The sequence below is a fragment of the Rhinolophus hipposideros genome, assembly GCF_964194185.1.
Source record: "Rhinolophus hipposideros genome assembly, chromosome: 4".
NCBI lineage: Eukaryota > Metazoa > Chordata > Mammalia > Chiroptera > Rhinolophidae > Rhinolophus > Rhinolophus hipposideros.
Window position 1 is genome coordinate 34,345,716 of NC_138050.1, and position 24,103 is coordinate 34,369,818.

At 38.9% G+C, this 24,103-nt stretch overlaps 1 protein-coding gene across 2 annotated transcripts in view; it reads right to left on the minus strand.

Moving 5' to 3' along the window:
• PDGFRL (platelet derived growth factor receptor like) overlaps positions 1–24,103 on the minus strand; it is a 62,815-nt gene that overhangs the window by 9,057 nt on the left and 29,655 nt on the right. For both annotated transcript variants that reach the window (XM_081045455.1, XM_081045456.1), the window contains exon 3: positions 2,703–2,854. In XM_081045455.1, the coding sequence (XP_080901581.1) occupies positions 2,703–2,854 (152 nt within the window). The remainder of the gene's footprint in view (positions 1–2,702; positions 2,855–24,103) is intronic.

Here is a 24,103-nt window from a genome sequence, read left to right on the forward strand (position 1 = left end):
TTGAAAGAAATGACCACACCATCTGCTTTAACAAACAGAAAAAAATATATGTATAATCAGTAGATTCTATCTACCAAAAAAAGAGTTATGTTGAAGTTCATTTAAACAATGATAGATTACGTATGTCCCCTGCAAACATGTTTGTATCTACTTGAGTAGATGACAAACATTACTTTAAGAAAACTAAGCACGTGGAAATTTAGACTTCCAAAAAAAAAAAAAATCAAAGTTAATAGGCTATAAAATAAAATCCAAATTATAACAAACTCCATAAAAGTGCTCATTAATGTGGTTTTACTACATATGAAAATTGGAGCCCAGAGGCCTCTTGCCATGAGAAAGCCCCACTGCCAGTAATGTTCTCCTCCTTGATCTGCGCGGTGGCTAAACACGTGTATGTTCAATTGAGGATAATATATTGAGTAAAGTTATGATTTGTGTAGTTTTCTTTATACATGTTATACTTCAATAAAAAGTTAGAGAGGACAACAGAAACACTCTTGAGCGCGTCCTGGATAAAGATCAAATATGTGATGGCTGCTTAATCAAAAACTGCACAAATGAACAACAGCCAAAAAGAAGCTTCACAGTGTTTGCAATCAAACTCTAGGAAACATACAAACATAATGAATGCCAGACGTTTCTCTGTGTGGGTAGCGGGGAAGCATATGTTCTGAAGGGAATCCAGAGCCAGCAGCAGAGAGCTCAGCTCCCACAACAGCCCATCTTGGTTTTGCAAACCCACGCAGGCCTGAAAAAACAAATTGCTACACCCTATTCCAAAAATCCAACTGAGCTCTTAAGTGTTGAGGAATAAGAAGATGATACAACACATTACATCACATCCCTTTTTGATCCAGGTTTCTTGAAAGTGGAAATAAATATTAATTGGGAGGCATTCCTTGTATTCACAAGGGAGCTTCCCTACATTAAGGAAGAAGACCTGCCTCTAAAACTCAAAGAGAGCCCGTAACCCTAATAGGACATTCTGCCCAAGGGAGGTCTTCAGTTCAAAATCTCAGTTCAAAAACCAATAGTTTGGAAAGACAGAACAGTACTGACTGTAACAAAGAATCTTCATTCTGATATTTGAAGTACGGCATCACTCCTCATCCAAAATAACAGGCTCTTATGAGGCTTATTTAGTTGCCTTTTCCATTATTGCTTCCCAGTGTGGTATAACAGCAAGAGCACGTGGGCATTCTGCGTAGCACATTCCAGAATGAGGATCAGAAGGGATTACCTATGAACAACTGTTAGCAATTCGCCTGACATCCGTAGTTATGCTAGCTAGTGTCTGTCTGCCCATCTAGCAATCACTTGTCTTAGACATGGGTTAGGGCACTAAGAACATTGGATGCTGGGTCGAAAAACAGGGTTTAACTCTTTATTCTGCCACTGGAAGTCATGAAACATTGAATGGATCACCTTGCCCTTTGAGGCTCAGCATCAGCATTATTTCTACTATAGAGATAATAAAGCAGCTTCTACTTAGTTCCCAGAGATATTGTGGAAATGAAATGAGATGCATGGGCCTTCAGGATGGTAGAGTGCTTGGCTAATGTATCTGCTTGCCAGAGAGGAGCTATTTGGGCAGGAAGAGATTATATATGAGACTATGCTAAAGCATTCCTTAATGTCCAGGGCATAAGGTCATAGGCCTAAATTACTCAGGTATGAAAGATAGATGAGTTCAAGGTGTAGACATGTCACCTGAAAGTCCCTGCCCAGACACTGAGAAAGCATTCTGGCTTCACCTGAAACGCCGTGGATAACAGCAACACCAGGGGATGGCATTTGTAGGGTTACTGAAAGTTGTTCCTGACCTCTGAACCTTGTTGGAGAAAGTCATCCCCCAAACTTCAGTTCAGAGAGCTCTGCAGAGGAAGGAGGCTGGCAAGCTACTCTGCAATGCCTGTTTCTCCACGTGCAATTCCACCTGGCAAAAACATCCCTAGTGCTGCAAGGCAGGACAAGGGTTCACTCTGACCTTTTCAGGCACCTCACTGCGGCCCAGGGATTGGGACTAGAGCCACAAAGGCCACAACCTTTGGAAATCCTGCCACCAAAATATCAGCTCACAGTCCCCATGAGGACAAGACAAGGAGGTCTATAGGCAGGCATCCTCGACTGTGGAGGTTCAGAAAGTAGAGCATCACAGGTTCTGAGAGCATATGACTAAAAGCGTACAGCAGTGCCATCCCAGAGAGCTTTCTGCAATGATGGAGGGGTTCCATCAGCAGTGTCCAGTCGGGTAGCCACTAGCCTCAGATGGCAATGGCAAGTACCACTGAGAAACTGAGTTTTTAATTTTGTTTAAGGAATTCCCATTTAAGTTGAAGGAGTCACCTGTGACTAGTGGCTCCCATGTTGTAAAATGTAGGTACCAACTCTGGAGTCAGACCATCCTGGGTTCAAATCCTGATACAGCCACTTACTTGTGTTATGACCTTAAAGACTTTTATTTAATCTCTCTAAACCTCAACGTTGTCATTGGGGGGGAAAGGAAATGATTAGTACTTACCCTGAAGGGTGGTTGTGAGATTTACATGAAATAATTGATGTAAAGCATTGAGCCCAGATCCTGGCAAAGAGTGGGTGCTCTCGTTGTCATTATTTGATGTTCAGCACACAGTGCGAACCTTTAATATGGGCCCAGTCGAGAAGTTTGAAGAGTTCCACTAATGCAACAAACCTTTTACCTGTAAAAATGATGTAGGTGGAGCCTGTTTTGGCCTCGTCCTTCCTGCAGATGTAGCCATTGCAGAGCTGCCCCCAGCAGCTGAATTCACCAGTGTCAGCCGCAGTGGAGTTGACTAGGGTCAGCTGGCCATAGCGCTCATTCTGCTTCACGCTGTCAACAAAAGCAAAGCCAGGTCACACACCTGAGCCAGGGGCCTTGCAACCCTCATTCTCTGCTCCATTGTTCTCAAATATAAATACCCCAGTAGGCTGGGGGCAGAGTACCCTCTCTCAGGTGGCACAAATTAATAAAAGTGTGTGCTGGGGGGGAGTGGGAAGGAGGTGGAAGAAAGAAGCCTTTCCTAAAAGAAAAATTTTTAAATGACAATTATGTTTCTAAAGAGAGGAAATTCTCTTCGACCTCAGAAGTGGGGTTTCCTCAAGTAAAGTCACTGGTACATTGCAATGTAGCCACAGAAACTCAGCCAAAAAGCCATGGGCAGGTGTTTTGCTTTCAGCTTTTGTTTCTAGTGAGTTCATTGCAACAATAGTTAACATTGAATGAGATAACCCAGCATTATCCAGCGTGCAAAATCTTTCATCAATAAGGATAAGTCTCCAAATACAAACTTGGAATCTTTGAGATGCTACATTATTATGTTAAAAATAAACAGCACAATACTCTCAAGATTATACAAAGTGAAATAAGGTAGAAAAGTACAAAAATCTATGATTTCACTCATGGAATATAAAACAAAAATTAACAAACAAAAACAAACTCATAGAGTCAAACAACAGAATGATGATTATCAGAGGGAAAAGGCAGGTGGGGGGAGAGCAAAGTGGGTAAAGGGGGTCAAATATAGGGTAACAGAAGAAACAAGACTTCAGGTGGTAAAACACAGAGTACACATATCAAATTATAATCACATATCAATTTGCATACCTGAAAATTATATATTACATATATTTATATTATATTATATATTATATTTTATATATTATATATTATATAATGTTACGAACCAATGTTACCCCAACACATTGAATAATCAAAAATAAAAATATAAGTATAAAAGCACACATAAAAAAATTAAAATAAAAGCTTTGCTTTAGATTTCCCATCAATATGGCAAAATAGGCAAAACACTGTCTCACTTTTTCCCACAACCACATCAAAATTACAACTAAATTATAGCACAACAATCATTGAGAACCACCTGAAGTCTAGCTAACAGAAGTCTTATAAGTAAGGATATAAAGAAGAAGCCATGATGGACATGTAGGAGGGGTGGAGACATGGAACAAGCAAGTCTCACACCCAGTGTGGTGACTAAGAATCAGAAAGGATATCTCGGCTGTGGACGTGCCCCCTGAGGAGCAAGGGGTCCCACCCCCACCCCAGCCTCCCCAGCTCAGGGCACCAGTGCCGGAAACAGGAGTCCCCGTACCATCTGGCTGTGAAAACCAGCAGGACGGCATCCGAGTGAGACAGAGTGCTGCTGGAGTCCCTGGCATTCCTCTGGAGGGGTCAAAACAGACTCGCTCACTCACAGACTCACTTGCTCTGGGCTCCAGTGCAGGGATAACATCTCTAAAAGCACCAGGGACATCTGAGGAGGAAGTGAATTGACTAGCTTCAGGGTGAGGACTGAAGGGGCAGGGGGCAGGGCAGGTCTCTGCTGGGATGGAAGCTCTGGCAGGCTCTGTCACTTCTTTGTTAAGCCCTCCCCCCAACACAGCTAGTATATGGGCACCAAATCTAAGTTCTTCATTAACCTGGCTAATACCATTTCTTCCGCCCTGGAGATTCCCTGAAACCATGTCCTACCCAGGTAGCGCTTTCAGGCCGAGCTGCTTCCAGAGGCTTTTTCATACAAGCAGCCCTCCTCAGTTCATGCTGTGGACTTTCCTAAAACCTCTCAATGGTTCACAACCCCAAACAAACAGTGACTAGCCTCAGTGTGCCCTACACCTCTTGCTAAGTGTCCCCAAGCACAGCATAAGCAGTGGCCCATCTTAACTTGCATTGCAAGTCCCATCAGGTGGCCCAAAGTTTGTCATAAACTGCAGCCAGTGTTATCTTGTAAATTCAACTAAGCACCCACAAGCTTGGCATAAGTGGCAGCTGGCCTCAGCTTACACTGTGGTGCCCACCAAAGGGTCCCAAGCCTGGCAGCTGTCTCCGTTCACAGCATGGCCTCTCCCAAGTACCTCCAAGCCCAGCACAAGCTGCAACCAACTGCAGATCACTTTGTAGCTCCCACCAGGTGGCCTCCATCCAGGCATAAAAGGTGGCTGACTTTGGCTTGCATCAGATCCCCTCCCAAGAGGCTCCAGAACCACACATCTGGTGACTGGCTTCAGACCCCACCAGAGCACTACCCAACCAGCTCCACAAATGACACACATGAAGGATGGACTCGGCTGGCACCAGAGCCCCGCTAAAGTGACTACTGCTCCTGCTCCATGGATTCAGCCCCCACATAACAGCTTGTCACCTGTAGTCATGGCCAGCCCTCACAGCCAGTGAGCCTGAAGGTCAACCCCCTCTATTGATGTGCCACCATCAATCAGGACTCAACTACCACAGGTGAACTTACACAAGGAGCACCCCTGGAGCACCCAGCTCAGGTACACAGGGAGACTGCATCACCAAGTCCCATAAGACACCTACTACATAAGGTCATTTGCCAAGACTGGGAGACGTAGCAGATCAACCTAATACATAGAAACAAACAAAAAGAGGCAGCCAAAGTAAGGAGACAAAGAAACAGGCCCCAAACGAAAGAATAGGACAAAACTCCAGAAAAAGAATTAAACAAAATGGAGAAAAGCAATCTACCAGAGATAGAGTTCAAAACACTGGTTATAAGGAAGCTCAATGAACTTAGGACTCCATGAGAAATTCAACAAAGAGATACAAATCATAAAAATAAACCAGTAAGAAATGAAAGATTCAATAGCTAATGAAGAATAATACATTAGAGGGTATCAAGAGAAGATTAGAAGAAGCAGAGGATCGAATCTGTGATTTGAAGAACAAAGTAGCAGAAAACATCCACTCATAAGAGCAGAAAGAAAAAGAATTTTAAAATTTAGGATAGTTTAAGGGGTCTTGGACAACATCAAGCATACAAACATTCACATCATAGGGGTACCAGAAGGAGAAACGAAAGAACAAGGGATTGAAAACCTATTTGAGGAAATACTGACTGGAAACTTTTCTAAACTGGTGAGGAAAATATACATACAAGTCCAGAAAGCACAGAGAGTCACAAACAAAATGAACCTAAAGAGGCCCACCTAATACTAAAATGATATAAAATATCATAATAAAAAATGATAAAGTTAAATACAAAGAGAGAATCTTAACAGTAGCAAGAGAAAAGCAGTTAGTTAGCTGACTTTTCAACAGAAAAATCAAGCCAGAAGGGATTTTCATGAAATATTCAGTGATGAAAAGCAAAGACATACAACCAAGATTGCTTTAGCCAGCAACACTATCATTTAGAATTGAAGGAGAGATAAAGAGCTTCTCAGACAAAAAATGTTAAAGGAGTTCATCACCACTAAGCAAGAGGTGTAACTAGTTTACTAAACAAGAAGTGTAAAGAGACTTCTTTAAGTAGAAAAGATAAAGAACATGGATAAGTAAATATAGGAAAGAAAAAAATTCTCACTAACAAAGACAGTAAAAGCAGAGTGGATCAACCAACTATAAAGCTAGTACAAAGGTTAAAAGGCAAAAGTAGGAAGATCGTGTGTAATTAGAACCATAAATTAAGGGATACACAGACACATATAAAAAATAATGATAACATAAATGTGGAGAGGGTGAGTATAAACTGTAGTGATTGTAGAATCACTACAAACTTAAGCGACCATCAACTTAGACTGCTTTAAACATATGTTGGTATATATTAAGCATATGGTAACCACAAATCAAAAACCTACAAGAGATGTACAAGAAAAAAAGAGAAAGGAATAAAAACACAACATTATAGAAAGTCATCAGCATATGAGAGAAGAGAGCAAGAGAATAAGAAATAGAGAAGAATTATACAATCAGAAAACAATTAATAAACTGTCAATAACTACATACCTATCAAAAATTACTTTAAATATGAATATACTAAATGCTCCAATCAAAAGACATAGGGTGGCTGAGTGGATAAAAAACAAGAGTTGATATATGCTGCCTACAAGAGACCCACTTCAAGTCAAAAGACAGACTGAAAGCAAAGGGATTGTAAAGATATTTCATTCAAATGGAAACAAACAAACAAACAAAAAGCTAGCATAGCAATACTTATGTCAGACAAAATAAACTTTAAAACAACGGCTGTAATAAGAAACAGAAAAGGGCATTTCATAATGATAAAGGGATCAATCCAACAAGAGGATATAACTCTTGTAAACATCCATGCACCTAAATATATAAAGCAAATATTGATAGCATAAAGATAGAGATCAACAGTAATAGTGAGGGAATGAATAGATCACCCAGATAGAAAATCAACAAGGAAACAGTGGATTTAAATGACACATGAAAGGAGCACATGGACTTGATTGATATTTTTAGGATATTTCACCCAAAAGCAGAAGAATATACATTCTTTCCAAGTGCAGATGGAATATTTTCCAGTATAGATCATATACATGTTAGGCCACAAAACAAATCTCAATAAATTTAAGAAGACTGAAATCATATTCAATATCATCTTCAATCACAATGGTATGAAACTAGTAATCAATTATAAGAAGAAAACTGAGAAATACAAAAATGAGGAGACTAAATAACAAGCTACTAAACAATGAATGAGTTAACAATTAGATCAGGAAGAAATCAAAAGATACTTTGTGACAAATCAAAATAAAAACAGAATGACCCAAAATCTATAGACAAAGCAGTTCTAAAATGGAAATTTCTACCAATACAGGTCTACCTCAAGAAACAAGAAAATTCTCAAATAAACGATTTAACCTTATACCTAAAGGAACTAGGAAAAGAAGAACAAAGAGCAGAGTGAGTGGAAGGAAGGAAATAATAAAGATTAGAGTGGAAAGAAACAAAACATATGTATAAAAACAAGGTAAGAGATCAATTAAACCAAGAACTGGTTCTTTGAAAAGATAAACAAAATTGATAAACCTTTAACCAGACTCATCAAGAAAAACAGAGAGGGCCCAAATAATTAAAATCAGAAATTAAAGAGGAGATATGACAACTGACACAACAGAAATGCAAAGGATTATAAAGACATACTATGAACAAGTATATGCCAACTAGTTGGTCAACCTGGAAGAAATGTATAAATTCCTAGAAACACACAATTTTCCAAGTCTGAATCAGAAAAAAACAGGAAATCAGAATAGACTGATAACTATTAAGAAAAGCGAATCAGTAATCAAAAACTCCCAACAAGCAAAAGCTCTAGACCAGATGTCATTACAAAAGTTGTACCAAACATTCTAAGAAAAATTAATATCTATTCTCAAACTATTCCAAAAAACTGAAGAGGAGGGAAGGCTCCTAAAATTATTTTACAAATCCAACATTGCCCTGATACCAAAACCAGACAGAAATACTACCAAATACATAATATATACATATCTATCTATATCTATCTATCTATATCTATAAATCTATATCTATATACCTATATAGATATAGATTTATAGATATGTATCTATAAATCTATAAACCTATAGATATATAGATATATAGATATCAATAAATATGTCTGATGAACATAGATGCAAAAATCCTTAAGAATATTAGCAAACCAAATTCAGCAATACATTAAAAAGATCGTACACCATGATCAAGTGGGATTTATTCCTGGGATGCAAAGCTGGTTCAATATCTGCAAATCTATTAATGTGATATACCACATAAAAAAAATGAAGGATAAAAATATCATATCAATAGATGTAGAAAAAACATTTGACAAAAGGCAACATAATTTATGATAAAAAAAAATCTCAGCTTAGTAGGGCTAGTGGGAACATACTTCAACATAATCAATGCCATATGTAACAAATCCAGAGCTAACATCCTAGTCAATGGTGTAAAACTGAAAATGTTTACTTTAAGATCAGGAACAAGACAAAGATGTCCACTTTCACAATTTTTATTCAGCATAGTACTGGAAGTCCTAGCCACAAAAATCAGACAAGACAAAGAAATAAAATAAATTCAAACTGGAAGGGAAGAAGTAAAGCTGTCTTTATTTGCAGATTACGTGATACAATAGAGAACCCTAAAGATTACACACACACACCTATAAGAATAAATGAATTCAGGAAAGTAGCAGGATACAAAATTAATATTCAGAAATTGGTAGCATTTTTACACAGGAATAATGAACTAACAGAAAGAAAAAAATTTTAAAATCCTATTTACAATTTCATAAAAAAATAAAATACTTAGGAATAAATATAACCAAGGAGGTAAAAAACCTGCTCTCAGAAAACTATCAGACATTGAAGAAAGAAACTGAGGAAAATACAAATAAATGAAAGGTTAAAAATAATGCTCATGAACAGGAAGAATTAACATCATTAAAATTTCCATATTGCCCAAAGCAATCTATAGATTCAATGCAATCCCTATCAAAATACTAATGGGATTTTTTCAGAGAACTAGAACAAATAATCCTAAAATACATAAAAGACCTCAAATAGCCAAAGAAATCTTGAGAAAAGAACAAAGTTGGTGTTATTATGCTACCTGGTATCAAACTATCACAAGGCGACAGTAATAAAAACAGTATGGTGCTGGCATAAAAACAGATATGTAAATCAATGGAACAGAATAGAGAGCCCAGAAATAAACCCACACCTATATGGCCAATTAATCTATGACAAAGGAGGTAAGAATATACAATGGGGTAAAGGCAGTCTCTTCAATAAATGGTGTTGGGAAAACCAGACAGCTACATGCAAAACAATGAAACTGGATCACTTTCTTACATCATATACAAGAGTAAACTCAAAATGATTAAATACTTAAATGTAAGACACAAAACTATAAAACTCTTAGAAGAAAATATAATCAGCAAACTCTTTGACGTCACTCTTAGTAACATTTTCTTTTTTGGATATGTCTCCTTGGGAAAGGGAAATAAAAGAAAAAATGAACAAATAGGGCTACATCAAACTAAAAAGATTTTGCACAGCAAAGGAACCCTGAATGGGAGAAGATATTTACCAATGATATATCTCATAAAATGTTAATATCCAAAATATACAAGGAACTCATACAACTCAAAACCAAAGAAACATACAATTTGATTAAAAAATGGTCAGAGGACCTGAATAGACATTTCTCCAAAGAGGACATACAGATGGCCAATAGACATATGAAAAGATGTTCAACATCTTTAATCAACAGATAAATTAAAGTTAAAACAACAATGAGATATTACCTCACTGTCAGAATGGCCATTATCTATAAATCAACAAACAATAACTGCTGGCCAGGATGTGGAGTAAAGGGAAGCCTCGTGCACAGTTGGTGGGATTGCCAATTGGTACAGCCACTATGCAAACAGTATGGAGGTTCCTCAAAAAATTAAAAATAGAACTACCATGTGACTCAGCAATCCCACTTCTGGGTAATTATCCAAAGGAATCGAAAACACTAATTTGAAAAGATATATGCACACCTATGTTCATTGCAGCATTATTTACTACAGCCAAGACATAGAAGCAACCTAAATGTCCATCAATAAACAGATGGATAAAGAAAATGTGGTACAACCTGAAGCTGATGTAGAATAATACCACGTGTTAAATACATATATATGTATATATATATGGGATGTGGACGACAGGCATAGGGAATATAGTCAATGATATTGTAACAGCTACATATGATGTCAGAGGGGAGTCAACTTGGGATGGAGGTTATCACTTTGTGAGGGGTGTAAATATCTAATCGTGTTGTTTTGTGCATCTGAAGCTAATATAAAAAATAAATTTAATTAAAAAAAATCACAAAGAATAAAAAAAAAATGGCGGCGTGAGGTGAGCCTCTGTAACGCTCCCCTGGAATTTACAACGAATCGGACAACTATAACTCCACAAAGGACTCCTTGCACAGCAGACAGGCAAGACGAAGAGGCCCACTACTGAATTCACCTCCAGGTGGGTGAATCGCGCGAGCGGGGGAGGAGGGAGAGGAGAAGTGCGGAGACGGAGCCGCGCAGGCGCAGGACACAGACCTAGCTCAGTGCTCGGAGCCCGCTGCTCCCGGAACTACCGCCACTGCGGGAGAGGGAAGGACTCGGACTGCTAGGGCTCCGCTTACAGCCCACAGGGCTGAGGGGGCAGCATACAAAACCGCTGAACCCAAAGCTCGCTCACGGCAGACCTCGGAGCAAAGACTGAGGGAAGAGGGCTGAAATCTGTGGTTTAAGCCCTCACTGCCGAGCGGAGAACGGAAGCCCTAGGCACGGAGACTAGCCGCCCCCTCCCTACCCTCCCAGAGCTCGCCCCGCCCCCACCTGCCCGGTGCTAGAAGCCATAAAGTAGCAGTGTCGGATCAAAGGACAGAATATTTGCTGCTCTGAGAACTGTGGACCGCAGACACAGATTCGCAGCTCAACTAGTTCCGGCAAAGGGGAGGGAGCTGTGGAAGCAGGACTGGCTGTGGTGGTGGTCGCCGCCATTGCTCTGGGCCACCTCTCACAACTCACCCCGCCCCTGGCCCCACCTATCTGGGCGGATCCCTGCAGGAGTAAACAGAACTGCTGAAACAAACGGGCTCTGAATCTGGTGCAGAAAGAGCTTTGGAAATCCCAAAGCTCTTCGCATACCTATCAACCTGTTGCAGAAGACACTCCTGTAGATGTCTAGGAAGAGAAATAGTAAATCAGTGATTGCCATGAATAACCAAGGCAACAAGATAGCTCAGAAAGAAAGTGAAAAGTCTCCAGAAAAGGAACTTAGAGATATGGACCTTTGTGATTTAAATGACAGAGAATTCAAGATCGCAATTCTGAAAAAACTGAACGAGATGCAAGAAAACACAGAAAGGCAGTTTAATGAACTCAGAAACACAATCAAAGAACACCATGAGCATTTTACAAAAGAGATTGAAATCTTGAAAAAGAACCAAATAGAATTTCTGGAGATTAAGAACTCAATAGAAGAAATTAACAATAAAATATCCAGCTTAGGTAGTAGAGTTGACCAGATGGAGGAAAGAATCAGTGACATCGAAGATAGGAACCTGGAATTTACACAGAGGGAAGAAGACAGAGACTTGAGACTTAAAAGAAATGAAAGAACTCTACAAGAACTTTCTGACTCCATCAGAAAGAGCAATATAAGAATAATGGGTATACCAGAAGGAGAAGAAAGAGGGAAGGGAACAGAGAATATATTCAAACAAATCGTCGATGAGAACTTCCCAAACTTGTGGACAGAACTGGATCCTCGAATCCAAGAAGCAAATAGAACACCTAATTACCTCAATCCCAACAGGCCTTCACCAAGGCACATTGTATTGAAGCTGTCTAAAATCAATGATAAAGAAAGAATCCTCAAGGCAGCCAGGGAAAAGAAGACGGTAACTTACAAAGGAAAGCCCATTAGATTATCATCAGATTTTTCAGCAGAAACTCTACAAGCTAGGAGGGAATGGAACCAAATATTCAAACTATTGAAAGAGAGAAATCATGAGCCAAGAATAATATATCCAGCAAAGATCTCCTTTAGATATGAAGGAGGAATAAAGACCTTTCCAGACATCCAGAAGCTGAGGGAATTTTCTAATACACGACCTGCACTACAAGAAATACTAAAGGAGGCTATTAGACCACCATCAACAGGGACAACTTGTGGCAACCGAAACATAAAAAGGGGGAGCGTAAAGGCCTGAACTGGAATATGGGAATAGAGAAAGTAAGCATACTGAAGAAACTGGAATACTCTAAATATCAAACTTTCTTTTACATAAACTCAAGGGTAACCACTCAAAAAACATCCAAATCTGAAATATATACTGTAATAAAAGAAGAAACAGAGGGAAACATCATAGAATACTACCACACAGAAATAACAGACAACAACAAAAAGGCAAAGAAACAATGGAGACACAGCCTTACCAGAAAACTAAAGACAGAATGACAGGAAATCCTCACATATCAATAATCACCCTAAATGTAAATGGACTGAACTCACCAATAAAGAGACACAGAGTAGCAGATTGGATCAAAAAACTAAACCCAACCATATGCTGCCTACAAGAGACACATCTCAGCTACAAGGACAAGCATAGACTCAAAGTGAAAGGGTGGAAATTGACACTCCAAGCAAATGGTACCCAGAAAAAATCAGGTGTAGCCATAATGATTTCCGATGAAACAGACTTCAGGGTGAAAAAGATAACAAGAGACAAAGATGGACATTTCATAATGGTAAAGGGGACTATACAACAAGAAGACATAACAGTCATCAATATTTATGCCCCCAATCAGGGAGCACCGAAATATACCAAGCAACTACTAACAGAACTAAAGGGAGAAATTGACCAAAACACAATTATACTAGGGGACTTAAATACATCATTGACAGCTATGGATAGATCATCCAAACAGAAGATAAATAACGAAATCGCAGCCCTAAATGACACATTAGATGAATTGGACATAATTGACATATATAGAGCACTTCATCCTAAAACATCAGACTATACATTCTTTTCTAGTGTACATGGAACATTCTCAAGGATAGACCATATATTGGGACACAAAATCAGCCTCAGCAAATTTAAGAAGATTGAAATCATACCAAGCATATTCTCTGATCACAAAGCTTTGAAATTGGATATCAACTGCAAAAAGAAAGCAGGAAAAAACACAAATACATGGAGATTAAACAACATACTTTTAAAGAACGACTGGGTCAAAGAAGAAATTAGAGGAGAGCTCAAAAGATACATAGAAACAAATGACAATGAAAATACATCCTACCAAAATTTTTGGGATGCCGCGAAAGCAGTTTTAAGAGGGAAATTTATATCATTACAGGCCTATCTCAAGAAACAAGAAAAATCCCAAATAAATAACCTCATGTTACACCTTAAAAAACTAGAAAAAGAAGAACAAGCGAAACCCAAGGTCAGCAGAAGAAAGGAAATAACAAAAATCAGAGCAGAACTAAATGAAATAGAGAACAAAAAGACAATAGAAAAAATTAATGTGACAAAAAGCTGGTTCTTTGAAAAGATTAACAAAATCGACAAACCCTTGGCTAGACTCACTAAGATAAAAAGAGAGAAGACACTAATTAACAAAATCAGAAATGAAAAAGGGGAAGTTATCACGGACACCACAGAAATACAAAGGATTATCCAAGAATACTATGAAGGACTATATGCCACCAAATTTAATAACTTAGAAGAAATGGACAAGTTCTTAGAAACATATAGCCTTCCAAGGCTGAATCATGAAGAACTGGAAAATCTTAACAGGCCGATCACCAGTAAGGAAATTGAATCAGTCATCAAAAACCTTCCCAAAATCAAAAGTCCTGGACCAGATGGCTTCACCAGTGAATTCTACCAAACCTTCAAAGAGGATCTAATACCAATCCTGCTCAAACTCTTCCAAAAAATTGAAGAAGAGTCAGTACTCCCTAATTCATTTTATGAGGCCAACATTACCCTGATACCAAAACCTGGTAAGGACAACACAAAAAAAGAAAACTACAGACCTATATCTCTGAGGAATACAGATGCTAAAATCCTAAACAAAATTCTAGCAAATCGAATACAACAATGCATTAAAAAGATTATTCATCACGACCAAGTGGGGTTCATCCCCGGGGCACAAGGATGGTTCAACATTCGCAAATCCATCAATGTGATACATCATATAAACAAAATAAAGGACAAAAATCATATGATTCTATCAATTGATGCAGAAAAAGCATTTGATAAGATACAACATCCATTTATGATTAAAACACTTACTAAAATTGGTATAGAAGGAAAATACCTCAACATAATAAAGGCCATATACGACAAGCCCTCAGCTAACCTCATAATTAATGGTGAAAAGCTGAAGCCCTTTGCTCTACGTTCAGGAACACGACAAGGTTGTCCCCTATCACCTCTGCTTTTCAACATAGTGTTGGAAGTCCTTGCCAGAGTAATCAGGCAAGAGAAAGAAATAAAAGGCATCCAAATTGGGAATGAAGAAGTTAAATTGTCACTCTTTGCAGATGACATGATACTATACATGGAAAACCCTAAAGACTCCACCAAAAAGCTATTAGAAACAATCAATGAATATAGTAAAGTTGCTGGCTACAAAATCAACGTACAAAAGTCCATTGCTTTCCTATATACCAACAATGAAATCTCAGAAAAAGAGATAGAAAAAACAATTCCTTTTGCAATTGCAGCAAAAAGAATAAAATACCTAGGAATAAACTTAACCAAGGATGTGAAGGATTTATATGCTGAAAACTATAAGACATTTTTGAAAGAAATTGAAGAAGACACAAAGAAATGGAAAGACATTCCGTGCTCATGGATTGGAAGAATCAACATAGTTAAAATGGCCATATTACCCAAAGCCATATACAGATTTAATGCAATCCCCATTAAAATCCCAATGGCATTTTTTAAAGAAATAGAACAAAAAATCATCAGATTTGTTTGGAACCACAAAAGACCCCGAATAGCCAAAGCAATATTAAAAAAAAAGAACAATACTGGAGGTATCACACTCCCTGATTTTTCCTTGTACTACAGGGCTACAATAATCAAAACAGCTTGGTATTGGCGGAAAAACAGACACATAGACCAATGGAATAGAATTGAGAACCCAGAAATAAAACCACATAAATATGGACAGATAATTTTTGACAAAGAAGCTAAAAACATACAATGGACGAAAGACAGCCTCTTCAATAAATGGTGTTGGCAGAATTGGATAGCTACGTGCAAAAGAATGAAACTGGACTGCTATCTGTCACCATGTACCAAAATTAATTCAAAATGGATCAAAGACTTAAGCATAAGACCTGACACAATAAACTGCATTGAAGAAAACATAGGTACTAAACTTATGGACCTTGGGTTCAAAGAGCATTTTATGAATTTGATTCCAAAGGCAATGGAAGTAAAAACTAAAATAAACAAATGGGATTATATGAAACTGAAAAGCTTCTGCACAGCAAAAGAAACTATTGACAAAATAATGAGGCAACCAACTGAATGGGAGAAGATTTTCGCAAACAGTTCCTCTGATAAGGGGCTAATATCCAAAATATACAAGGAACTCATGAAACTCAACAACAAAAAAACAAACAACCCAATTGAAAAATGGACAGAGGACCTGAAGAGACATTTCTCCAAAGAGGATATACAAATGGCAAATAGACATATGAAAAAATGCTCAACATCACTAGTCATCAGAGAAATGCAAATGAAAACCACAATGAGATATCACCTCACCCCAGTCAGAATGGCTTTCATCAACAAAACAAATAGTAACAAGTGTTGGAGAGGCTGTGGAGAAAAAGGAACTCTCATACACTGTTGGTGGGAATGCAGACTGGTGCAGCCGCTATGGAAGGCAGTGTGGAGGTTCCTCAAGAAATTACGAATAGAATTACCATATGACCCAGCAATCGCTCTCCTGGGTATCTACCCCAAAAATATAAAAGCATTTCTCTATAGAGACACGTGTACGCCAATGTTCATTGCAGCTTTGTTTACGGTGGCCAAGACATGGAAACAACCAAAATGTCCTTCGATAGATGAATGGATAAAGAAGTTGTGGTACATATACACAATGGAATACTATTCGGCGTTAAGGAAAGATGATATAGGAACATTTGTGACAACATGGATGGATCTCGAGAGAATAATGCTAAGTGAAACAAGTCAGACAGAAAAAGCAGAGAACCCTATGATTTCACTGATATGTGGTATATAAACCAAAAAGAACAAGACAAACAAATGAGAAACAAAAACTCATAGACACAGACAATAATTTAGTGGTTACCAGAGGGTAAGGGGGTGGGGGGTGGGTGGTGAGGGTAAAGGGGATCAAATATATGGTGATGGAAGGAGAACTGACTCTGGGTGGTGAACACACAATGGGATTTATAGACGATGTAATACAGAATTGTACACCTGAAATCTATGTAAATTTGCTAACAATTGTCACCCCAATAAAATTAAAAAAAAAAAAGGAAAAAAAATCACAAAAATAAAAGTATATTTACAAATGTTAAAAAATTAAAGATGTGGTACATATATACAATAGAATATTGCTCAGTCATAAAAAAGAATGATTATTGCAGCACTTTACACAATAGCCAAGATATGGAAACAACCGAAATGCCCATCGGTAGATGATTGGATTAAGAAGCTGTGGTACATTTATACAATGGAGTATTACGCAGCCATAAAGAAGAAAGAAATCTTATCATGTGCAACAACATGGATGGATCTAGAGAACATTATGTTAAGTGAAATAAGTCAGAAAGGGAAAGACAAGTACCATATGATCTCACTTATATGCGGAATCTAAAGAAAAGAATATGTGAATGAACTAATCAAAAACAGTTTTCGGGACACAAAGAAAAAACCGAGAGTTGTTAGATGGGCGGGGGGGTGGGGTGGGGATAAGGGGAAAGGTGAAGGGATTAGGAAGCAGCTGGTAACCACAAGATGGCCTCAGGGTTTTTTGAAAATTAATTTGGGGAACGTATTCAATAATGTTGTAAAGATTTTGTTGGGTATCCGATGGACATGCATCCTATTTGGGAGACCACCTCAGGGATACTGTGGATGCCTGATCATGGCATTGTACACCAGAAGCTAAACAATAATGAATGCCAACTATAATTTTATATATATAATGTGATGGCTCGGTGTGAGGTCGGAGGGATAGTGGATGGGGGGAGGAGGGTTCACAGTGTGAGGGATATAAATGATGAACGTCTAAGTATTACCTTGTCTTGTACACCTGAAACTAATAATTTTTTTTAAAAATTAAAGAAAAAAAAAGAATGAAATTTTGCCTTTTGCGACAATATGAATGGACCTCAGGTTATTATGCTAAGCAAAATAAGTCAGATAGAGAAAGACAAATCCATATGGTTTCACTTATACATGGAATCTGAAAAACAAAATAAATGAACAAACAAAAGAGAAACAGACTCATAGATACAGAAAGCATTTTGATGGTTGTCAGATGGGACGGGATTTGGGGGAATGTGGTGAAAAAGGGGAAGGGATTAATATGTACAAATTGCCAGTTATAAAACAATCATCTGGATGTAAAGTATACCCTAGGTAATATAGTCAATAATCATCTAACTACGTATGGTGTCAGATGGGTACTAGACTTATCAGGGTGATTACTTCTTAAGTTATATAAATGTCTAATCACTGTTTGTATACCTGAAACTAATATAATATTGTATGTCAACTATAATTGAAAAATAAAATTCTAAAGGGACTTTAGGTAAAAAAATAATCTGAATAAACTATGGACTTTACTTAATAATACTGTATCATTATTAGTAAATTTATAGTGTCATATGTACCATACTAATATAAGATCCCAGTAATAGGGGAACTGGGCATAGGGTATTAGGAATTCTCTGTATTGTCTCTGTGCAATAATTCTGTAATCAAAAACTGTTGTAAAATAAAAATTTTATTATAAAATAAAAGAGAAAAAAAAAACTATTTTTCTTTAGGAAAAAATGCATTGGTTGCTAAGATGCCAAGCCCCAATTATGCAGCCCACCTCTGGTAAAGTATTTAAAGCTTTTGGGCATTTGCACATCCCCCCGGCTCACCCTATTATTTTCACTTTTATTTTCTCAGTTTTTGCCTCTTGTATTTTTGTCTTGTTGCCTGTGAATATATTTGGAAATCCCATCAGTTCCATTTTGAAATGAGGAGACATAAATATTTATTATTAAACTAGTGTTAGCCAATTGTCATTGTAATTAATTGTATTATATGTGTCAGGAATCCAGATGTATCATTCCTGGGACAGATGCCAAAATAAACGGTTTTAATCTGAAGATGCATCTTAAATATCCAAAAGTCTCACCCCTCGGAGATCCATTTACTTTTTGGATAGTGTAGAGATTCCCCAGTTGCATATTGCAGCAACACCAACATGGTCACCACTTTAAATTTAGTACACAACAAAATGTCTGGTTGGTTGGTCTGAAACAACCTGTTCTGGTTTCACTGCTGAGTAGCTGCTTTGCCCACCAGTTCTGCCAAGAGGTGCTTCTGTACTCCCACTCAGTAAACTGCCTCCATGCCACTGAACGGAAATCTCTCCTCCTTCGGGAAGCTTCTAATTAGAAACAACTTTCAGGAATCTTCCCACTTTCTCCTAGTGATGTAATTGGCTTCCTTGTTCTCTACCCCTCAGGCACGCTTGCCTTCCTGTTACAATGGATGGTAAAAACTCTGAGGGCTAAGACTGTACCAAATTTGTTTTATGTTCCCTAAGCAATAAATCTGTGCAGAGTACACAGTAAGGATTCCCCAGAAATAAATAGACTTAAACAGAACTGAACCCAGGATTGGAAAGAACCTTGAAAAGCAGACCTCCAGCTCCAGTATTGCTGATGAGGAAACTGAGTCCAGCAAAAATGATTTCCTTGAGATCCATAGCTGGTGAATACTGGATCAATTACTTAAATCAATTAAGTATGTACTGAATGCTCACTCATCAGGTAAGAAACTGCATATAAAGCACTTCATGCCATGCCTGGCTCATTGTATTATCCTAATTATGTCTTAATTACATATCATTGCAGATTAGTAGTAGTTGTTGTGAATACTATTACAATGACAAATAATACACACCTAACATTGGGAATAGTTAACGCCACAAATAAAAACCACTGGACCTCAAGGATATTACAATCCAGTTAGGAATTAAAACTGATAAATGTAAAAAGTCAGAGAATAACTAAAGGGGTGCTCACAACAAGAACAACAGGAATTCTGAAAAGGGACTCATCACTGCGGGTTGAAGATGTTGAGGGTAGCTTTGAGGAAGAGGTGAGACAAGCTGGAATTTTAACAGTAGGGGTGCAAGGGGCAGACTGCAAGGCAGCGGAAAGGCAGTGAGCTCACTTGCTCAGAAAACTCAAGCCCCGTGAGAGGGAGGAACCTGGTCTGCTCTGTTTACTGCCATAGCCTCAGTGTGTGGTGGGCAGAAGGCACCCTATAATAATTTGGGGATTTAATCCATTTTACAGAAGGAGATGGAGGGAAGGCGTTGGGAGTCATGGGGCATATGGTTGAGAACAGCGAGAAGGGTCCACAGTTCAGTCACCAGGCAGCAGGAACCACCTTCAGTTTGGGAGGGGGAAGTGATAAGCCCATCTTAGATACACACAGCTAGCACCCTTGGCTTCTTGTCAATGGATGGTAAAAGCTCTGAGGACTAGGATGGTACCATATTTGTTTTGTATTCCTTAAGCAACAAATCTGTGCAGAGTACAGAAAGAGAACAGGAGTGGAGGAGGCAGGAGGAAGTGGGAGGGGCTGTTCCTGCATGCACCGCAAGTGCACAGAATGGAAGCAAATTTAAGGAATATTTTCTTGGGGAAAATTTATGACAAATTGGGTATAAGAGGTGGAAGAAACAGACATCAAGAATGACCACTCAGTTCATAATTCTGTTGCAAAGAATGGAGTTTTAACTGATTGAAACGGAATAGTGAAGGTAAGAAAGGAGATTGGAGTAGGCAAAATAATAGATTCACTATTGGAGATTTTGAATTTGTGATCAAATGTGGGTCACTTAAGTGTGGATGTCCCATGGGCAGTTGGAAATACAGGCCTAGCACTGAGGAGATAAAAACAACACTGGATTTGTATTTGCGGGGTCATTTACATAGAGGTAAGAGTGGGAGGTAAAGGAATGAATGAAGTCAACAAGAAAAACCGATGAAAGAAGAGAAGGTTGAGGACGAAATCTAGAGCCCAACTCGGGGGCCAGAAGGAAAAGAGGTAGAAAGGGGGGACAGGAACAATCAAGAAAGAAAGAAGAATCAGGAAAGGGAATCATCAAGGAGAAAGATTCAAGAAATTGATGCTCCAAAGTATCAATTGCCTTTAAAAGGGTTTGTGAACATGAACATGCACACTACATTTGGCAGAATGAAAGTCGTTGGCAGTCACCAAAAGAGCAATTTCAGTTGTGATGTGGGAGCTGGATTTCAGCAGATAAAAACGGAAAGGTGAAGAGTAAATGGAGGTGGAGGTCTTCCCAGGTGGACCACATGTCATGGCCATGTTCCCTGCAGAGCTCAAAACCAGGGTACAGCATCAGCGTGTAGTCAATAAAGTCATTGAGAACTTTCTCTGGGCCCAGCATTTGCTAGCACCATAGTGATAGAAAGTATAAAATGCCATTCCTACCAGGAAAGGAACTGGGCACATAAAAATTTAGCACTTGGGAATAACTCTACCACCACCATGAAATCTGCATGCTGTATCTTTAGCAGGATTGGGGGTGGAAGGAAGGAAATGCACTGGAAAACATTTCTGAATTTTTCCACCCCCTCTCATATGCAAACAATATAAAACAAGACACAAATTATTTAGCAGGATTACAGTTTAAATGCCTGGATTTAAATGCTCATTTCTACTAACGGCCTCACCTAGTCTAGGTGACAGCCTACCAAAGGGGTTGGATGAGGACCTAAGGCCTCTGAGGGGAGAGTCTGCTCCATGAAATGAAGAGAAGGGCTCACTAAACCCTGCAGAATGCTGGACAGAGATGTTTCAACCAAAGACCCCCCCCTTCTCCTGTAATCACTTAACAAATCCCCAGGGATGGAAGAAGTGGAGGATGTGAAGTTTGAGAGGAGCAAAAAGAGGTACTGCAACAAAGTGCCCCTAAAAAAGTATAATTAAGATAAGCAGAATTTACATTATTTGGAAGTAACTTTGAACACCCCATTACATGAGGTCACCTAAGGCCTTTTTCTTCCAAACAAGCACTTTCAGACCTGACCCGCTGTGAGCTCAGTGATGGACAAATCCAGGTTTCAAAGAGTGTTTGTTCAAAATTTAGGACTGTGTGTGTGTGTATGTGTGTGTGTGCGCGCACATGTGGATGTGTCTCTTACAATGGGCGCCCACGGCTTTTACAAACACAGAGTCTATTCCTGCATGTAGCCCAGCATACTGTCTTCTGAAAGGGCCCTATCTCACGGGATGGCACATAGGAGGGGTGACAGCTCCCAAAGTTAGAGACCACTGTGCATCTTACTTGGAGCAGTGACTAGGCAATGATGGTGTTGTCCATGCTCTTGTTCTTCCCCCAGAATCTATAAGCCAAGGACAGGAGGTGAGCCCTGGGTTGTAAGATAATTAGTCATTGTTCCCATAAAAACTTACTGCAAATTAAGTGGGAGGTTCTGGAACAGAGAGGGAGGTACAAAGTGATTCTAAAGAGTTCCCGCTCTCAAGTTCCCCTGCACAAAATGCCATGGGAATTCCAAGGAAGGCAACCAGGAAAAGGTTCAGGACTGAGAGAGTCTTGAGAGAAGCGAAGGATTTCAACAGGCACAAAATTGTGGGCATGCATTCTAAGGGGTAATCCACTGAAAGGACACAAAAGGAAGGTTTGGTGCATAACAAAGGGCATTTGGAAAACAGGTAGGCAAAGGACTGTGAGGAGAGGCAGTGGGCATGTGAGGCATACGATCTTGGACTTTGGAGCCGCATTGAAGGGTTTCAAATCCCAGCTCCACCATGACCACCAGACTCCTTCAGTAGAGCTGACACCTTCCACCATCTGGCTACACCTCCCTCTTCAACTTGTAGTAACAACAGCAATAATGGTTAACACCGAGCGCTGGGCATTGCACTCAGCGCTTCAAGTAAGTTCAAGACTTAGAACTGTGCCTGGCACAAAGTAAGTGCTTAGTACATTTTAGATATTGTGATTATGCTGGTGCTCTTTAGTTCTCAGAACATTAGGATGAAGGTACTTTTCCCACCTTTTCCCACTGAGGACACTGTAACATAGAGAAGCACCTTAATATGTGTTAAGCACTGTTTTAAGCCCCTTCCATATTTTGACTGATTGCATCCTCATTGAAGCCTGGGGTGGGTACTACTATTAGATCCATGTTACTTTATAGGTGTGCAAACTGAGGTTAGGTAACTTTCCCAAGTAAGTGTTGGAGCCACAGAAGAAGTTGCAGTTCAGTTTAAATAACTGCCCGGGGCGACTCAAATACAGCATTCCAGATATTCTGACATGGAGACCTTGTGATGCCTCCGTAGCATAAAACAGGAACATAAGGAGTAAGGTAAAAAGATGAAATCAGATATCCTCCTTATTCAACATATATTTCACATTTATAAATTATTTTGTTTCTACTACATGCAAGGAACTGTGCCAAGCATCAAGGGAGATAAAGATTCATGCATATTTGCTTGTCCCTGTCTCAAGTGTTTGTACAGGGTCTGTGTTTACACTAAGCTTCCTTTCAAGAATGTGTCATAAAATAATTGCTCCATGATGTGCTGGGAACGAAGCCATATCAACAAAGAGTACCAGTTCTGGGAAATAGACAGCTGGGTAAAACATATCAAAGCTCCACAGTTCATGATTTTAAGAAAAGAAGATGAAAAGAAATATGTATGAGAAACTAGTAGAGAAATAAATATGCAGACTGAGAAACTTCTAAGTGAATATAGATTCAATATCAGACATTAAGCTGAAATACACGTCTCACTCTCTCTCTGTCTCTCTCTGCCCCTGTTCCCTTCCCCCTCTCCCTCTGCCTCTTCCTCTCTCCATGCCCAAGGACCCACTCAAAACCCATGCAATATAACTATAATATTTCTATTCCAAAAACAGTTTATATTAATGTACGTGAAATGTGACTCGGGTCTTTTTTACTACAGTGACTTATACCAGATTCCTCTGTATTATTTAAAAAGAAGTTATAATAGGCATTGTAAGTTTCACATATGTGATGTCCCTCCAGCCCTGCCAACGTATCTCTCATTTTCCCAGGTTCTTTCCTTGACACTGACCACAGACTCTGATCACTGTACTGCAATGTTTTCCTTCTCTTCTCATTCCATCTCCTCCAGCCTAATGTCATCCCTTCTTGTCACCTCTCTTGCCAACCCATCTGGCTTCTTTACAAAGGAAAAGTGATTCTTCCTCCTTCAGAGATTTCCCAGATTCTAAGAAATTGAGACGTAGGTATCCTTTTGACACCACAAGCCAAATGAGGCCTGATAAATCAGAGATTAACCAAACAGAGAATCCTGTTAGGCTTCTTAGAATAATGGCCTTAAGATGTGCATGTCTGTGGCCCAACAATTCCACTTGCAGGAATAAATTTGCTGCAGCAATGACTGGGATAGTGAAAA